This window comes from Vicugna pacos, chromosome 10, assembly GCF_048564905.1.
Source record: "Vicugna pacos chromosome 10, VicPac4, whole genome shotgun sequence".
Classification (NCBI taxonomy): Eukaryota; Metazoa; Chordata; class Mammalia; order Artiodactyla; family Camelidae; genus Vicugna; species Vicugna pacos.
The window spans coordinates 39,301,413-39,318,110 of NC_132996.1; the positions used below are offsets into that span (position 1 = coordinate 39,301,413).

General features: G+C 49.5%; 1 protein-coding gene and 1 long non-coding RNA gene across 9 annotated transcripts in view; one reads left to right on the forward strand and one right to left on the reverse strand.

Moving 5' to 3' along the window:
* The window catches only part of ABCC8 (ATP binding cassette subfamily C member 8), a 72,942-nt gene extending 56,512 nt beyond the window's left edge, over positions 1-16,430 (reverse strand). For 2 of the 8 annotated variants that reach the window (XM_072969623.1, XM_031681124.2), the window contains exons 1-6: positions 16,216-16,430; positions 14,794-14,935; positions 10,100-10,221; positions 4,777-4,943; positions 2,927-3,169; positions 1,845-2,033 (exon numbers count right to left, since the gene is read on the reverse strand). In XM_072969623.1, the coding sequence (XP_072825724.1) occupies positions 1,845-2,033; positions 2,927-3,169; positions 4,777-4,943; positions 10,100-10,221; positions 14,794-14,935; positions 16,216-16,363 (1,011 nt within the window). In that variant the 5' untranslated portion in view covers positions 16,364-16,430. Of the gene's footprint in view, positions 1-1,844; positions 2,034-2,926; positions 3,170-4,776; positions 4,944-10,099; positions 10,222-11,585; positions 11,762-11,930; positions 11,968-12,678; positions 12,895-14,793; positions 14,936-16,215 lie in introns of those variants that run through there. The other 6 variants (XM_072969625.1, XM_072969624.1, XM_072969627.1 and 3 more) reach the window with 5 other exon arrangements.
* Positions 13,058-14,239, forward strand: LOC140698733 (uncharacterized). The gene is made up of 2 exons (XR_012076603.1): positions 13,058-13,149; positions 13,999-14,239. It is a non-coding gene; the product is annotated as an uncharacterized lncRNA (long non-coding RNA).
* Positions 16,431-16,698: the final 268 nt, after the last annotated feature.

A 16,698-nucleotide genomic window follows, 5' to 3' on the forward strand; every position in this document is an offset into this window, starting at 1 on the left:
AAAGTCAGAGGTTCAAAAGCCAGAGAAGGCTCCAAAAGCCACGGAAGTCTAAATAAGCAAAAAAAGGTCTCACATTCTTGATTAAATAAGAAATCTACCTATCTTAGCCTGGCCAACTCCTATTCATCTGTCAAGGCCCCATTCAAATACCTCATCCTCTATGAAGGTGTCATGATCACTGGCTGAGTTAGTCACTCCCTCCTCCCACAGTTCCTTGTATCTACCTCCTAGTAGTAGTATTTAACACATGACATAAAAATATTTTATTTAGATTTCTCTCTTCTCCATTGGGTTTCACAATCCTTGGAGCCAGAAGTGTTGGTTGATAATAATAATAATAATCAATATAGCATCATGATTGCAACTGTTCAGACTATAGAGTAAAAGAGACTTGGATTCAAATCCTGATTCTGTCACTAACTAGCTGAAGGACTCTAGGGAAAGTTACTTAACCTCTCTGAGCCTCAGTTCCTCATCTGTTAAATGGGAATAAAAATACCTACCTCATAAGTTGATGATATGTGAATTATATCTCAACAAAGCTGGAAAAAAGAAAAAAAAAACCTACCCTAGAGGGTTGTTTTAGGGATTAAATGAGATTAGCACATGGATAACTTCTGCACACAGCCAGGCATGTATTAAGCAGTCAGTAAGTGGTTGTTATCCTGTTAACTGCCCTCATCATAACCAATGCCTTTGTATTCCCACAGCCAAACCCAGGTCTGGCACATGGTAGGGTTCAATAGATGTTTGCTGAGTAAATCAGACAAACAGACTTGGAGCGTCTCATATTCCTGACCAAAAGTGCTCAGCTGATTAATTATGTCTCCGGAAAAAAATTCAAATGAACCTCCTGAGGATTTAAATGCTATCTGCAATTTTGGAGCCCATGAGATGAATAACATTACACAAGGGAGAGTCGAAAATTAGTAATCAGATCCCTAATTAGTAATTCCCTGCATCATTTTGGGGCTGTCTGTTTGTGGTAAAAAGGTTGTAACGATGTTCTTGCTAGGAAAATAAGACTGAGCCTTATCAGTGGTGAAAAGTCTTCTGTTTCGTGACCATCTAAACCTAAGCAGCAAAGAAACAGATGAAAGAATTAAGTACTCTACGCCCCACTCTCCCCCAGCGAGGATGCTTTTGCCCCAAGGAAGGAAAATAAACCCGCGGAAAGATTTTCTTTCTCTTTTGCCCGACAGATTTCAGTTTGTAGCACCTTTAGAGCTGGAAAGGCCATTGGATATCATCTAGTCTAATGGGTTTCAAATATTTTTGAGACATAGTACTTTCCTTTAAAAACAAATTTTAATGGGAAAGTCTACAATATTAAGAAACTAGAGCAGTTTTTAATAAAATTTGGAGTAGGGGGAGAAAAAGCCCTACACATGGAGGTTTCCCACTCTCCTCCCCATAACAGCAACCCCCAAGATGGCCCTGCAGAACCTCGAGTGCTATGGATATACAACACTGAAGATGATAGACCCCTGAGAAGTTATTTAGAGTCTGTTAAGATGACATGAACTGAAAGTTAACAAATCATAGAAGATCTATACACTGTATAAACAAATGTACTTCCTGCAACTTTCTGAGGGGCTAAATAACCAAGAGAGGTATTATGGTGTGGGGAAAAGAGCAGGGCACCATGCATCCTCTAGGGGCACAGGCTCACCTTCTAGCATCTCTGTTGACCAGATGCAGAGCATCTTCTGGAAGGGGATACTGCTTTGTGCATGGTAAGGACCACCCAGCCTCCTCGGTACAGCCACAGCTCACACTCATCACTTTCTTGCCCACTGTCATCCATGAGTGAGGGTGCCCTGCTCTACCCCTGGGTGGCCTACCTTGGGCTGGAAGACGCGATTCTCCTTCCCCAGGTGGTCCACTATTCCAAAGATGCACAGTGGCCCAGCGAAGCCCAGCAGGTCAGCCAAGATGCGGAAGGTGCTGCTGAGGATCAGGCGCCTCCCGAAGGCACGGCAGAGGGCCTGCCAGATGGCCCGGGCACCCTGAGCATTTTGTGTGTCCTTCTGCTGCCCAGAGAGACCCACAGCCAGATCAGAGTCACTGAGGACTCATTCACAGCAAGGCCCCGCCTCCCAGGTAGCCCCTGGCTCCTGCTGCCTGGGGAAACCCTGTGGCCATATCTGCTGCAAAAAGGTGAACTCCAGGAAGAAATCATGGAACCGCGAAGTGTATGGTTGTGTGGGCCTTATCAATGCCATCATGGTCCAGATGGGGAAACTAAGGCCAGAGGATGAATCAAGGTCACACAGCTGGTCAGGGACTATGTCGTAAGCATAGCACCGTAATAAGAGAGTGCATATGCCAGTCAGGCACCACCGTTCTGCCTCAGCGTCTCCCCTTGATGCTAGGGCAGGGACAGCAAAAGAGCACTGGACTGGGAGTCAGGCAACTGGCTCTGCCACTTACCAGCTGTGCACCAGCTCTGGGGAGGTCATGGCCTCTCTCAAGGCTTCAGTTTCTCCCTCAGTGATTTGAGAGAAGTCCCTGCCGGGTCCAACTCATAGACTTACTGTAAGGATCAGGCCACTAATGCCCCTGCTCTCCAAATGGGTGATAATTACCATCCTTACAGTCACTGAGCTCCACAAGGACGAGCACAGGGCATGGGAAATCCAGTAGGGTTATCTCCCTTCAGGGACTCAGTTTCCCCACATGGACAATTAAAGGGTTAGATCAGAGGACCTAAACTGTAAGGGCCATTCTGGCTGTGACCATCCTATGAGTCTTTGGTCTTGAACTTGTTCCTGGTTCATTGTGACTTAGGGCAAGTCTCTTCCCCTCACTGGGACTCAGGTTCCTCCCGTCCCACCAGGGGTTGACCTGATGCTATCTGATGTCCCCGTCTGTGACTCTATATCAGAAGGTGGGGAATGGATGGTGTGGCTGTGCCCCCACTGACCGCCTGGGCCTCGAAGGCCTCGCAGAGCCGTTGGTAGTTGGTGAGGGCCCTCATGGCAATGGGCAGCTTCCCAATGGCTCGGAGATCAATAGGCTTCTTGTGGGCAGTCTTGATGAAGGCGTTCATCCACCAGTAGGTGCCTTTGGACAGCAGGTTCACAAAGGGCTGCAGGAAGCGGACCCCCAGGTCCTGCAGGTCCTCGGGGGGCTTCACCTCCCTCGGCGTCTTGAAGAAGATATATCTCTGTGGGGCACATGAGCCACCGGGGATGGGTAATTGCAACTTCTCACCACCCTCCACTCTGCCCGAGCAACGATCTGATGTTGTGACACCCTACCCTTGACCTCTAACAGATGGGGCCGTTGTTTGCCTATCCCCAGGAAAAGGATCCCCCAGCTCCTCTAGGCCCACAGTGCCAGGGTCTCCTAACCCATAACTCTTCACTGAGGTCCACTCTGAATCCTCTGGGCTGAGCTGGGTTTAATTTGGGTTGGGAAAAGTAGGAATCTCCCATATATTGTCTTCTTCTACAAATCTGAGGACACCACCTTGTTTCATGTAGGATTTGCAGAATGTGGAGCCAGGCAGTGGCGCCTCCTCCACTTACTAGCAAGGTGTCTTTGGACAAGTCTCATCTAAAATGTCTCCTCATCTAAAAAAGGGGTGGTACTTGCATCACAGGGATGCCGTGAGGGTCAGTGGAGGCAGGGAATGTAGAAGCCTCTGTACCCTGCAAATTACCAACCAAAAGCAGAGGAGTCCGAGAAATGCAAATTAAAGTGGCACTTCACACTCATCGGACTAGCCCAAATTAGAATGGCTGTAACTCCCACTGCTGGTCGGAGGAAGGGAGAAAGTTTTTCTGATTCACTGCTGGTATATTACAGCATTTCTGGAAGGTAATCTGCAACATCAATTAAAATTTAAAATATAGCCACCCTTTGAATCAGCAACTCCACTCCTTGGATTCTCTCCCATAGAAATAAAAGCAGCAATACATAAAGATATAAGTATATTTAATATGTTATTATTTGTAAAAACTTGGCAACAAAGTGAATGCCCATCAATAGGGTAATGGCTGAATAAATTATGGCTCATGCACATGATGGAATATTATGCAGCCATTAAGAAAACAAAATTAACCATACCATACTTGGAGGGAGTCTTCAGAGCTATGTTAGCTGAGAGGAGCAAGATGCAAAAAAACTGTGGAATATAATTCCATTTTTATAAAATAAATATTGAGAGAAAAAAAACAATACTTATGTGTTGAGAAAAAAAACTTGAACAAAGTATGTGGTATTATATTCATAAACAAAGAATGGAAGGACACATACCAGGTTGTTAATCTCCGTTACCTCGGGGAGGGAAGGCTGGAGGAGGGGAGGGTATGACTCTCAGAGAGGGAAAGGGAGCCAGAAAAAATGATTTTAAAAAAGACATGAATACAGCCAGATTTACTTATTCATATGTATAATTACAAGTCCATTCTGACCTCAAAAAAAAAAATAAATCAAACAGGCTCAGAGAAGCCAGTACCCTGAAGCTTTTATTTCTTCTCTATGGAATTGAACCCAGAATCCTACAGCCTCGGCTAACACATCCTGTCACCTCCGCTTCCCTGGGAGCCTGGGGTAGAGGGCAGCTGGGACAGATGGAATGTTCCTCCTGAGACTTCTCCCACTGGCCTCAACTCCCCTTTTGGGGGCAGGTAAAACAAACTGACTCCTTCTAGGGCGTGGCTAAGAAGCAGGATGGGGCCACATGCAGGGGCAGGACCCTGGTCAGAAGCCCCGCCCTGGCCCAGGTGTGTCCTCAGGTGTGTGGCAGCCCAGGAGCAGCCTGCTTACCCTCACTCTGATGACGTTGACCTCCACGAGGAGCAGCGTCCCGTAGAGGATAACCAGCAGCCCCGTGAGGCAGAAGCGCAGCTGCGAGAAGCCGATGGCGTGGTCGTAGAACTTGACAAACTTGATGGTCTTGGTGATGAAGGCCAGGGTCCAGTACACTAGCAGGGCTGCCGAGGAGAGACAGAAGAGCACAGAGGACGTGCGTGCACATATTCGTCTGCCTGTGCACTTGCGTGTGTGCAAGTGTGTGGAGAGGAGAGAAAAGAAGTGTGTCAGGAAGGAGGTGTGTGTGTGTGGACAAGCGTTATGGGTGTGAGCGTGCACATTTCTGAGTGAAGGGATGTCTGTGTGTGTGTATGTGAGTGTGTAATTTTGAGACCACGTACATACATTAAATCATCTACGATAGGCATGTTCAAAAATAACAATAATCTTGTAAGTCAAGGTGGTCAGACAAATTTCCCTTTACAATAAATAACAAGAAGAAATATAGGAAAATTTTTCTTGAATTTAACGAAGTTATAGGGACTGTGTCAAATAAGCACATTAAATATTTTTATCTCATTTATTCTTCACAGTAGCCTTATGAAGGAAGTACTGCCATCACCCCTGATTTAACAGACAAGAAATCTAGGCTCAGAAAAGTTTGGTAACTGATCCAAGGTCACATAGCTGTTAAGTGGCAGAGCTGGGCTGGCCTAGTGCCAGAGCCCTTGCATGTGGGCTCTCTTGTGGAATTTCCAAGCTGGGAATATCTTAAAAGTCCTTCAATACAGCCCTTTCATTTTGCAGATGAGAAAACTGAGACCCAGAGTGGGGAGTGACTTGCCCAAGCTCACTGCAAGCCAGTGACAGAGAGAGGGTGAGGACCGAGATCCCTGGCCCACCCAGTCCAGAGTCCATTGCAGCATGGTGATGCTCCTCAGGGAGCCTGGGGGAACGAGGGATACAAAAAAGTGAGTCACCACCTTGCAAAGTAGTGCATATAGTGGTTAGAGTTAGGTCTGCAGCTAGATACACCTGGGTTCAGATTCTGTAACTTAATAGCAATGTGACCTTGGGTAAGTCATTGAACCCATCTAGGCCTCAGTTTCCTCATCCATAAAATGGAAATAATAATAGTACTATCTCAAAGGTTGTTGTGAGCAATGTATGGAAAGCATTTAGCACAGTGAGCCTGGCACCCAGTGGGTGTGCTTTGGATATCAGCTTGTTAATATACTTATTATCTCCAGATTTCAGACCTGGGACCATAAACATCAGAAGCTATCAGTGGATTCTATCTCTAAATCCCCACTCACCCACCCCCTTTCAAATTCGCCAATAAACCACTGTCAGCTGGTGACAACAAAAGACAGCAATAACTAAGTCCCCCTTTAGGGGGTGCTTTAGCACAGGCAGTCCTTACCCTGCTACTCCCAAGAGTCATATGCTCTATGATATATGATGTGTATGATCTAACATACAATACAAGGTCAGCCTAAATCCCTAGAGCTCCTCTCTAGAGGAACCACAGAGAAGGAAGGAGATTTTTGCCTTGCTCTTTATCCCTAGGTGGGCCTGGACATGAACACCAGAGCATCTCTTAGGGACAAAAGCTGAGGTCTGCCCTAGTCTGGCTCTGGGCTGAGAACTAGGTTGAGACACTGAACTTGCCCAGGGAGGGGCAAATGCCGTGTATCTCAGGTCCCTGGGTGAAAGCATTAGGTTTGAGGGCAGGAGCATCTGCTTCTGGTTCCACCCCTCAAGATTGGGATGATGTCCCTCAGCTGGGTCTGGTCTCCAGGTCACAAGGAATCTCCTAGCTGGAGGCCATCCCCCTGCCTCCACACCTACACTCCCTCAGACAGATTTTATCCCAGGCACCAGAACATCTTTAGTAGGTTTACTACTGGGGCCAAGACTTGAAAGTACGTCTTAAATTGGTCTTACCTCTAACACTTAATAGATATGGTCTGATTTGATCTTTATAACAACACTACGACTTAGGCAGGGGCTTACTATTCCTGTACAGATGGGGAAACTGGGGCTCAGAGAGCCTGAGTGTCTTGTCCAAGGTCACACAGGGAGTTAGCAGTGGATCCAGGACTAAACCCAAGGGTTATTTCAACAGTCCTGTCCTACAGTGCTGAGCCCTCCGCCTGTTGCCAGACATGGCAGCACTCGGCAAAGGCTTAGTGCTTGACTGAGAGAACAGAAGAAAGGGGAGAAAGGTGTAACACAGGGGCCGCTGGGGGGTTTTAAGCTCTGAGTTCACATTACCTCTGCTTCTCTCCCGCTTTCCTCTCCCTCAGTGCCACATCCCACCTATTACCAAGTTCCATCTATTTTACCTCCTAATTATCTTGAATCCATTCACTTTTGTTCATCGGGATGGCCACCTGGGTCAGGCCACCATCGTTTCCCCTGGACTACCCTGAGAGCCTTCTCATGGTTTCCCCACTTCCCCTCTTGCCTTTTCCAATCTAGCCTAAATTTAATCAAATATGACCTCAACTCACCCATGTTCATAGCAGCATTATTTGTAACAGCCAAAAGGTAGAAGCAACCCAACTGCCCATTGATGGACGCATGGATAAACAAAAGGTGGTGTATACATACAATGAGATGTCATTCAGCCTTGAAGAGGGAGGACATTCTGACACATGCTACAACATGGGTGAACCTTGAGACTATTAAGTGAAGTTAAATGAGCCAGTCACAAATGGACAAAACAGTGTATGATTTCACTTATCTGAAGTACCTAGGGTAGTCAGATTCACAGAGACAGAAATTAGAATGGTGGTTTCGAGGTGAAGTGACTTATTGTTTAATGGGTACAGTCATTGTTTAATGGGAAGATGAAAGAGTTTTGGGGACGGATGGTGATGACAGTTACCCAACAATGTAGATGTACTGAATGCCACTAACTGTACACTTAAAAGTAGTTGAAATGGGAAGTTTTATGTTATGTGTATGTTAACACACACACACATGCACACGCACATGTACGCGCACACGTGCGCGCGCGCGCGTGCGCACACACACACTCTCCAATCCTCAGTGGCTTCCCATTGTCCTCAGGATGAAGACTAACGCCTGTGGTGTGGCCCTCAAGGTCTGGCCTGGTACAGGCCCCACCTGCCACTTCAGCCTTCAAAGTTCAGCCCTCCCCCTGCTCACTGCACTCCAGCACTGTTTCCCCCCACATTTCCTAGCGTCTTTGCTGCTTCTGCCTCAGGGCTTTTGTCCGGGCTGCTCCTTCTGCCTGAAGCACTCCCCTGTCCCTTCTCCCAGTTGGTTCCCACCTATCCTCCAGTTCTCAGCTCAAACATGACCTTCTCATAGAATACTTCCTGATCTCACCTGGACTCAGGAACAAGGTTACTTCGCGGGACAATGTAAGCCGCATCATGGGTCACCTTTCTGCAGGATTCCAGACCTGTGACCAGCCAGTAGCCTCCTCAGAAGGCCAGCTGTTCCCCTAATGCCCGTTGCCCTGCAGCTCATGGCGTGCACCCTCTTCACTTTTCCCTGTTCTAGAATTTCTGGTTCTGTGGAACGCAAAACTCTAGTCCTTGTTCCTTAGAGCAGGACTGGTCCGTTCATGGGTGGTAACTTGTGCTTTTAGGAGAGAACATTATGTCCTTTCTGGAGAATGAGAAAATGAACTTACCAGATGCCCAGACAGGTTGTTTCCAGGGTCAGCCAGGCCCTGGTGGTTAATGAGGGTCTTTGTGCCTGAGAAGCTGCTTCAGACACTGGTGCCTGTATTTAACATTCCTCCACCTGCTGCTCCCTAGTTCCCCAGCCACACTCACACAGGGACCCCTGGGTGGGGGCATACCCTGGATGCTCCTGATGGAGCCGTTCCCACCTGACACAGAAGGTAGACCTTCTTATGATGCTATACTATCTCTGGCTTAGCACACAGAGTGCCAGACTCCCAGATGTCAATTAGATGCTGTGACTCCTGAAAATCACAGTCTGACTTAATGACACACAGTCTGACCACAGCCTAACAGCCACATGTACAGCCCCAACCTCAGACATGCAGAGGCAGATCTGTGGATTTATACCTCTGGCCTAAGCACAGTCTGAGGACCCTTGAACACATAGTCTCAGCCTTTTAAAGAGCCTTCTTGGTGCCACACTTGCAGGATCTAAACCCAGCTCTGCCCCTTGACCAGCTGGGGAGACCAGTGCAAGTCACTTAACTTCTGAGCCTTGGTCTCCTGATCTGTAAAAGGGGAACAATAATTTTACCTACCTCATAGAGTTGTTGTAAGGGTTCAGTGAGTTAACCTAAGTAAAACACTTAGGATCGTGCCTGACACACGTCATGTGCCAAGTGCATGCTCGCTGTTACTTTTAACCTGAGTTTCAGTGTTTGCATCTGTAAAATGGGGATAGCAACAGTACACGAGGACAAGTGTAGGGGTTAAGTGAGATAATGCATGGAGGAAGCTCAGCATTGAGCCTGGCACACTGTGCATGCTCAATAAATGCCAACACTCATCGCTGCTGTTTCTGCCTGGGACCCTGGTCACATGGCATCAGAAGGTCTAAGCGGGCCCTCGTTCCTGGGTCTCCCTAAATGTTGGCTCTGGTCCTGGGGCCCTTCTCTTTTCTCTCCAGGTAGCCTCATCTGAGTTCAAGCTGTAGATGCCACCTCTAAGCCCATGACTGTCCCTGACCTCCCCCAGGATGCCCGACTTGTTTGTCTAACTGCTCATCTGGCACTTGACACCTGAGTTGGCTGTTTCAAACTCAATATGGCCCAAACACGCCCAATGCCTGCTACTTTGCCATGTCAGTTATCAAAACCACCTTTCGCCCAGGTGTCCAGGCCCAAAGCCCAGGAGTCTTCCTTGCCCCTCTCCTGGGCCCTGAGCTTATCTCCTACCGTTCTTCCCCTTCCTTGCTCATTTGGCTTCACCCACACTGGCCTCTCTGCCAAGTTTGTTTCTATCAGAAAGCCTTTGTACTTGCTGTGCTGTCTGCACGGAAATATCTTCCCCCAAATATCTGTATGCTCACTCCTGTCAGAGGCCTCCCCTGAGCATCCTGTACAGACAGCAACACGGCCTTCACTCTCTACCCCGTACCTAGCTTTGTGTTCTTCATAGCATCATCACTACTTATTTGTTTGTTTATTTACTGTCTTTGCCTATCTATCTTCTCCACCAGATTGGAAACTCCACGAAGTCAGGAATTTTTTTCTTCTCTACCTCTGAAACTCTAGAGCAGTGCCAGGCATATAGTAAGTCCACAGCAAGCATTATCTGAAGGAACCAATGGATGTACCTACCCCTCCCTCTCCCACCTCCTCCCCTTTCCCTACCAATCAGCAGCTTGGGGAAGTTGGAGGTCTCGATGTTGTGATAGTAGACCACAGAGGTGACAGCAGCCATGAACGCCATCCCAGCCGGCATGTACAGGTGAAGGTGGCGGGACTCGGTCACCCTGAGATAGGGGGCAGGAGAGAGAGAGAAGAGTGGGTGGACTGAGTACCCCAACAGAGTAGCCCAGGCCATGTGCTTAGGGCTCAGCACATGGCAGGGCCTCCAGAACATATGCACAGCTCCATATCCTATGCTGGCAGCGCTGCCCAGCCCAAACCCCAAACACACCTGTTAACTAAGGGGCCCAGGAGTCCACACAGAGATGCTGTGTGGGATCGGTGTTCAAGCTTTGAAATTCATGGCCTTCTCTCCCTGGGTTCACGCATACAGAACCTGACGTAGGGAAGCTGGCCTTGGCAGTCGCAGCGGCAAAGCCTCTGGCCTGGAACCACTTCTCTTGGAGTGAACACAGCTGAGTCTCTGCCCTGGGGTCCCCTGGGCAATACAAGGGCCTGAAGACCACAACTTTTTTAGTGATCACCCCATAGAACATGAACAGTGTAAGTCAGCATCGGCATCCCTCCCCAGGTGGTGTAATCACAACACTAGAGTCAATATTTATTGGGCATTTACTCTGCGCCAGGCACGGTTCTAAGTACTCGATGTGTATTAACTCATTCATCTTCATAAACTCCTATAAAGTCAGTATTCTTAATCTTCTCATTCTAGGGCTGAGGCACAGAGAGGCTGAGTGATAAGCCTAAAGGCATTGTTTTTGTTTCCTCCCTTGGGATGGGGGTGGAGGTAGCCAATACCAGCTTATCCCCTCCCCACTTTAACTCACAGATACCTCGGTGGGTGGGCTCTGGTTTGGTGATAAGCCCCATGGAGAACCAGAGCTCTCTCCCAGAACGCAGCCCACCCCCCAACTGGTGAGGAGGCTCACCTTAATTGGCCCTGATCATGTCCTTCCAAGGTTCTCTCCTACAGAAAGCAAAACCCAGGCCTAGTGCCAATGGCACAGGTGATATGGCCTCAAGTCATTTCCCCAGCACTGCTCAGCCTGCTCTCTCCACTGAAGCCATGTTGGGATCCCAAGTAGTCTGGTGGGACTACGGTGTAATATAGAGGTGAGCTGCTCAACTAATGGTATGCTCCCCTCCTTCCCTGCTAAAAGAACCACAAGTTTGCTCCAGCAGCAATGTGCTCAGCCCCAAAGAATGGATGGTGATTAGTCTAGCAGGCATGCAATTCCAGACCCCTTTGTCAGTGACTGGTCTGAGGATGACCATATAACCCAGTTCTGGCCAATGAGATGTAAAGGAATGTCTGTGGAGGATGATCTCCTGCATAAGGAAGAGGCATTTGGGGAGTATGCTCCCTTTACCCTTGCTTAAGTGATGCCTGGAGCTGGGCAGCCATCTTGTGACCATGAGGGAAGGTATAAGGGACACATAGAAGATGGTATAGAAAAATGGGGACAACCTGCATTCCTGATGCTATCACCAAGCCACCACATCAACTAAAAAAGCTGATCTCCAGATTTCTTGAGAGCTTGTTTGGAGGCTCTAGCAGGGAAGCGCAGCTACTCGTATACACTTGATGGAGAAGAACGGTCCTCCTCTATTGGGGATGGTCGTCCTCTTCAACTGAGCATGCACCTTTCGGAGGGATGCACATGGAGTGGTGAGGGAGGAAGGGGACACCTGTCTAGCCAGCCAGATCAGCTGAATCAACCCTGGTGATCAATGGGATGACAGATGTCGCAACCAGATCGCCCTCACATCCCAGATTTCTGAATGAGACTGTAAATGCTGATATTCTTCAAACCTTGATTAGTGGATAGTCTCAGCAAAAGGTCTTCACACTGATACAGAAGGTACAAAGCAATCAGCCACTAGTGGGGACACTGGAAAAAATCAACACCCTGCCCAGGTGTCTCCCAAACCCTTGCCTCTGTACTCCTTGAAATAATTTTGAAAGACTATACTCTCCCACATATTTTTAAGTGACATATAAAATGTTATTTCATAAGTTTAAATAAATTCATTTTTTGTAATAGGAGGTAGAAATGATAAACATTTTATAAGATGAAATAAGATAAGAAATAACCATAAGTGAAATACGTATTTTATGACATAACTTAATAAAATAGATTTTGACTTTTTACTGAATAACATACTCTGAATTAGGTAAGAAATTAGGTTAAAAAACTTTATAGGGCTTTTTCCAGTGTATGGCAGTCTGGGAAAACATTCTACATTAAAAAAAAAAATTCCTCACTAACCTATACTGCTTTGTCTCTTCTGAATTCAGAGCATCACAGGGAAATAACACCTAAAAGAAGATAGGAATCCCTACAGGCTAGAGATGCCTTAATTAATCACTAAATGAGGCTTACCCTAAACTAAACTCAAGTTTGAAGACCACTGCTTTAACCAACCCCCTCTCTCATCTGCCCCCTAGATTTCCAGGCAAGTCTGCAAACCCAGGGCGGTGGACTGAGGGTGCCACAGGGCAAGGACGGTGGCTTCTCCTCCTGTTTGTTTCCGTTCCCATGTCCCTCCTTCATGCTCACCTGCCCTGAGGTGTAGGCTGCAGATGGAAACCAGCAAAGACCAGGTGAAAAGTGTCCAGTTGAGGAGCTGACCTGTCCTCTGGGGAGGAGATGGCAATTTGCACCGAGCTAGAGCGGTTTGAGACACAGGTGCTGCCTCACCTGGGAGGGGCTGCTGGACAGCCACCTGGTTCATTCCAGTTTCACACATTCTAGGAACATACTGTCTGCCCAGGGCTCTGCCACACTGCACTCTGCGCCCTGCAGCCTGTCGCGCCCTAATTTCCCTCCCCACTGCCCTATGAAGCAAGCAAGGTAGGGATTATGATGCACATTTCACAGGCAGAGAAAGTGAGGCCCAGAAAGGCTGGGTGGTTTGTATAAAGCCCCACAGCTGGTATGTAGAGTAGCAGAAAAGCTAGCGAAGATCCAGGTCTACATCCTCTGGAGGAAGGGTGTTTTCCTCTCTGTCACTTTGTTCATTATAACCTGGTGAGTATATTCTGGCCTGAGGCCCACAAGGCATCCCTCCCCTCTCTAGCATTTGTGCAGCTTTGGAAGGGGTGTTGGGATGGAAGGTGGGAGGAGGACTTGTCACCGGCTAGTTTTGTGGCAGTATGCATTCTGGTCCTCTTGCTCATCTGAGGGCTTTGATAATCAGGATGCCTGAGGCAAACAGTTATCACAGAGATTACTGCTGCTGAAGCCAGAATGCAGGGACATTGGGAGTGGGAGGGTGAGGGTGTGTGTGTGTGTGATTGGCGGGGTTGGAGGGGGAAATCTCATCCCCCTGCTGCCAGCTGCAAAAGCAAGCTTTTGTCTGGCTGGGCATAGTCTGATTCCAGCTCTCAGGGAATAGACTTCAGGTATTTAAGCCAAATGCCCACCACTCTCCACCACCCCTTCACTCAGGCAGTCACTGAGCCTCGCTGATTCTTCAACTCTTCCTTAGTGAGGTGGTTGCTGCAAATCGTCCTGGGCTGCACCCCCAACTGCTGACGCACCATTTCCGGCTGCAGTTATCTCTCACCTAGACTAATGAGATCACCTCTTAAGTGCTGTTTCTACCCCCAGCCTCTCCCTGCCTCCAAGCTACCCTGGACACCCTCTCAAACTCTTGCCTAAAAAGTGCTGCTCTGATTACATATTTCTTCTGTTCCAAACTTGACAAATACAACCCAAACACTCAGCCTGGCATTTGAAGCTCTCCTGGAGATGTCCCCGATTTCCAAATCTCAGCTTCCATCACTCTCCTGCGTGTATTTCATGCTTCAGCCCCGCTGCACTGCTCCCACAACTGCTTTCCTCCATGGTGACTTTCCTTTGTTTCTCCTCCCTCAGGCTCCACAGGCCCTCCCTCTCTGGAACTTCTCTGCCTGTCAGAACCCTAGTCATCCCTCCAGACTCCACTCAGATGCCCCCTCAACCTTGAAGCTTGCCCAACTCTGCCTTCTTTTCTCATCCCAGAGTGCTTACTTGCAACATTATTGCATCTTAAGGAGTCAGTGAGGGTCTACGGAGCTTTGTCATGTGCCTTGCACTGTGAATACAAAGATGAATAAAGCCCAGATTGCAACTCTGAGGTCATTCTGACTTAGAAGGAGACAATTTGCAGATAGATATAGATGTTAACATAAAGTATGATCTGTGCTGTGGCAGAGATGTGAAGAGTGTGCTGTGAGTCCCACAGGAAAGGTGGGCGTGGGGAGAAGGATCTTGGGAATGAGGGCCTACTGTGAGGAACCTGGATGCCAGGCTGAAGACTTGGGACCTTATAAACAATTGAGAACCAAGGAAAGAGCTTAAGCAAGATTTTTTCCCCCAAGAGGGTAACTCCAGCAGCTCATGGAAGAGGCTTGCCATCATCCAGAGGAGTTGGAGCACTCAGCTCTAGGATTATTTCACTGGATCTTGGCATGCAGATCCAGGTTCCCTCCACCTCGCTGCACTGAGAGCAGGGCCTGGTTCTCACAGAGAGCTTGGCACACAAAAGATGTTGGATAAACAGTGGCTGGATCAATTAGCAAACAAAATGATATTGGCTAATGGAGTACAGGTGAGCTGGGGTCTCCCTGGGCCTTTCAGGAAGCACCCTGGAGTAGATCCACTCTCCTGAGTCCTCTGAGAGTCACTCACCCATCAGACAGGATGCCCTCAGCAATCTCACACACCAGGACAAAGAGCAGCATGAAGGTCAGGATCCACCGCAGGTTGTGCCCAGGGAAGTGGAGCCACGTGCTGTGGTGGATATGTACCTTGGAGCTCTGACTGCCCCATCCTGCAAGGAGAGACAGGAAGAGGCAGAAGCCTGACTGACCTGGAGGAGGCTGCGTGAACTCCAGTAGAGTGCTTAGGCATTGGGTCCATGGTGGGGATGAGGAGTGTACCCAGCTGTACACCTGGGCATGAGAATGCCCAGTCTGGTACACGTGGACTAAATGTCCTAGCATGAAGCCTGGACCCACAGAGGCCCATCTGTGCAGATATCCATTTTATATACTGATCTCTTATAGAACAAATTACCACGTAAATAAACCAGTTGGTTGTGAACAGAAGTGTAAATGCTGGTACAATTTTTGATACACATATGAGAATATGTTTCCTATTTCTGTCTAGTTATCTTTGTCAATAACTAGCAACTTTTTGCTTCTGCAGCATCTCCTCTTTCTAATTTTGTGACAATCTTTCCTTTCTTCCCTAAAACTGCATATGAATTTTAAAATTTGCTTTTCTTAATTAGAGAATGAAAACTTTTGGGGGGAGGCAGGGGACATCTTATGAGTTGATAGAGCTAGCCAGCTTTGGAAATTCAAGGTCTTGGAGAGAAATGAAGGGGACCCGAGTAAAAGAGGCACGCACGATTGTCGGACTGTCTGGGCAATGACACCCAACTTTGCAGAGGGCTTTCAGACAAGGGCTCTGGAGGCCTCTGGGGTCGCTGTGAGTCTGCGCGTCAGTCGGGGTTGCTCTGCACGGAGCCTGAGAAGTTGCGCTCTGGAGACGCGCGCCCCGGTGGGGTTCGCAAAGGAAGCGGAGCCTCTCCTCCCTCAGGGCGAGTGGGACCCCCGGAACTGTCGGAGGCTACTGACTGGCTCAGTCCCGGGGAAGCGCAGGGGTTCGCGGGGCCTCCACTCCAGCCTCTGAGGCGCAGGCTGCACTCCTCCCAGAGCCCCGCTGCGGCTGACAGGAAGGGTGCCTTGGGGGAGGGGTGACCCAGCTCCCTCCACAGCGCCACTGAGGGTACAACCCGACGCCTCCTGATCTTTCCAGCGCGTACGGAGACCCCTGTGTTCCCCTTTCTCCATCTCAGCTCTGGCCCTGCCGTGGCAAAACTTGGGTCAGGAGCGTCCGCTGTGGTGGGTGCGGGTGCAGGTGGACCCCGGGGGTGAGGGCTATGCGGACGTGTGAATGCCCTGGATCCTGGGGCAGAACGCAGAGCAGGGAGGCGAGCGGTGGTCGCCTGGCCGCAAGGGGACCCTGAGGGTGCGGCGCGCGGAGCCTTCTCCTCCCACCCCGCCTCCGCCCTTCCCTCCTCCGCCGCTCGCCGCGCGCGCTCACCGATGAAGAGGATGGGGAAGGTGATGAAGAGCAGGAAGACGTGCGGCACCACGTTGAGCGCGTCCACGAAGCAACCGTTGTTGAGGACACCGTGGTCCACCCGGTAGGCGGCCGAGTGGTTCTCGCTGCCGCAGAAGGCCAGGGGCATGGCGGCGCGGGCGCGGGCTCGGGCTCCGGCTGCGGCTGCGGCTGGCTCCACGCGCCTCGCGCTCTCTGTCCCCTTGTCGGTCGGCGGCCCGGCCCGGCCGAGAGGCCCCCGCCCCCACCCCTCGGGCCCCGCCCCGTGTTCCGGCTCCCCCAACCCGCTCCTTCTTCACTACCTGCGGGGCCCGGGGGGCGGCCGGGAGCCCGGTAGCCGGGCTGCGCGCCTGCCCGCGTTCCAGCTGTGGCCGCCCGCGCACCCAGATGTGCTGGGGGCAGCTTTGTGAGTATCTCCGCTGCGCGCCTGCGCTGGGAAAGAGGGGGAAACAAGCTGGGTGGGTG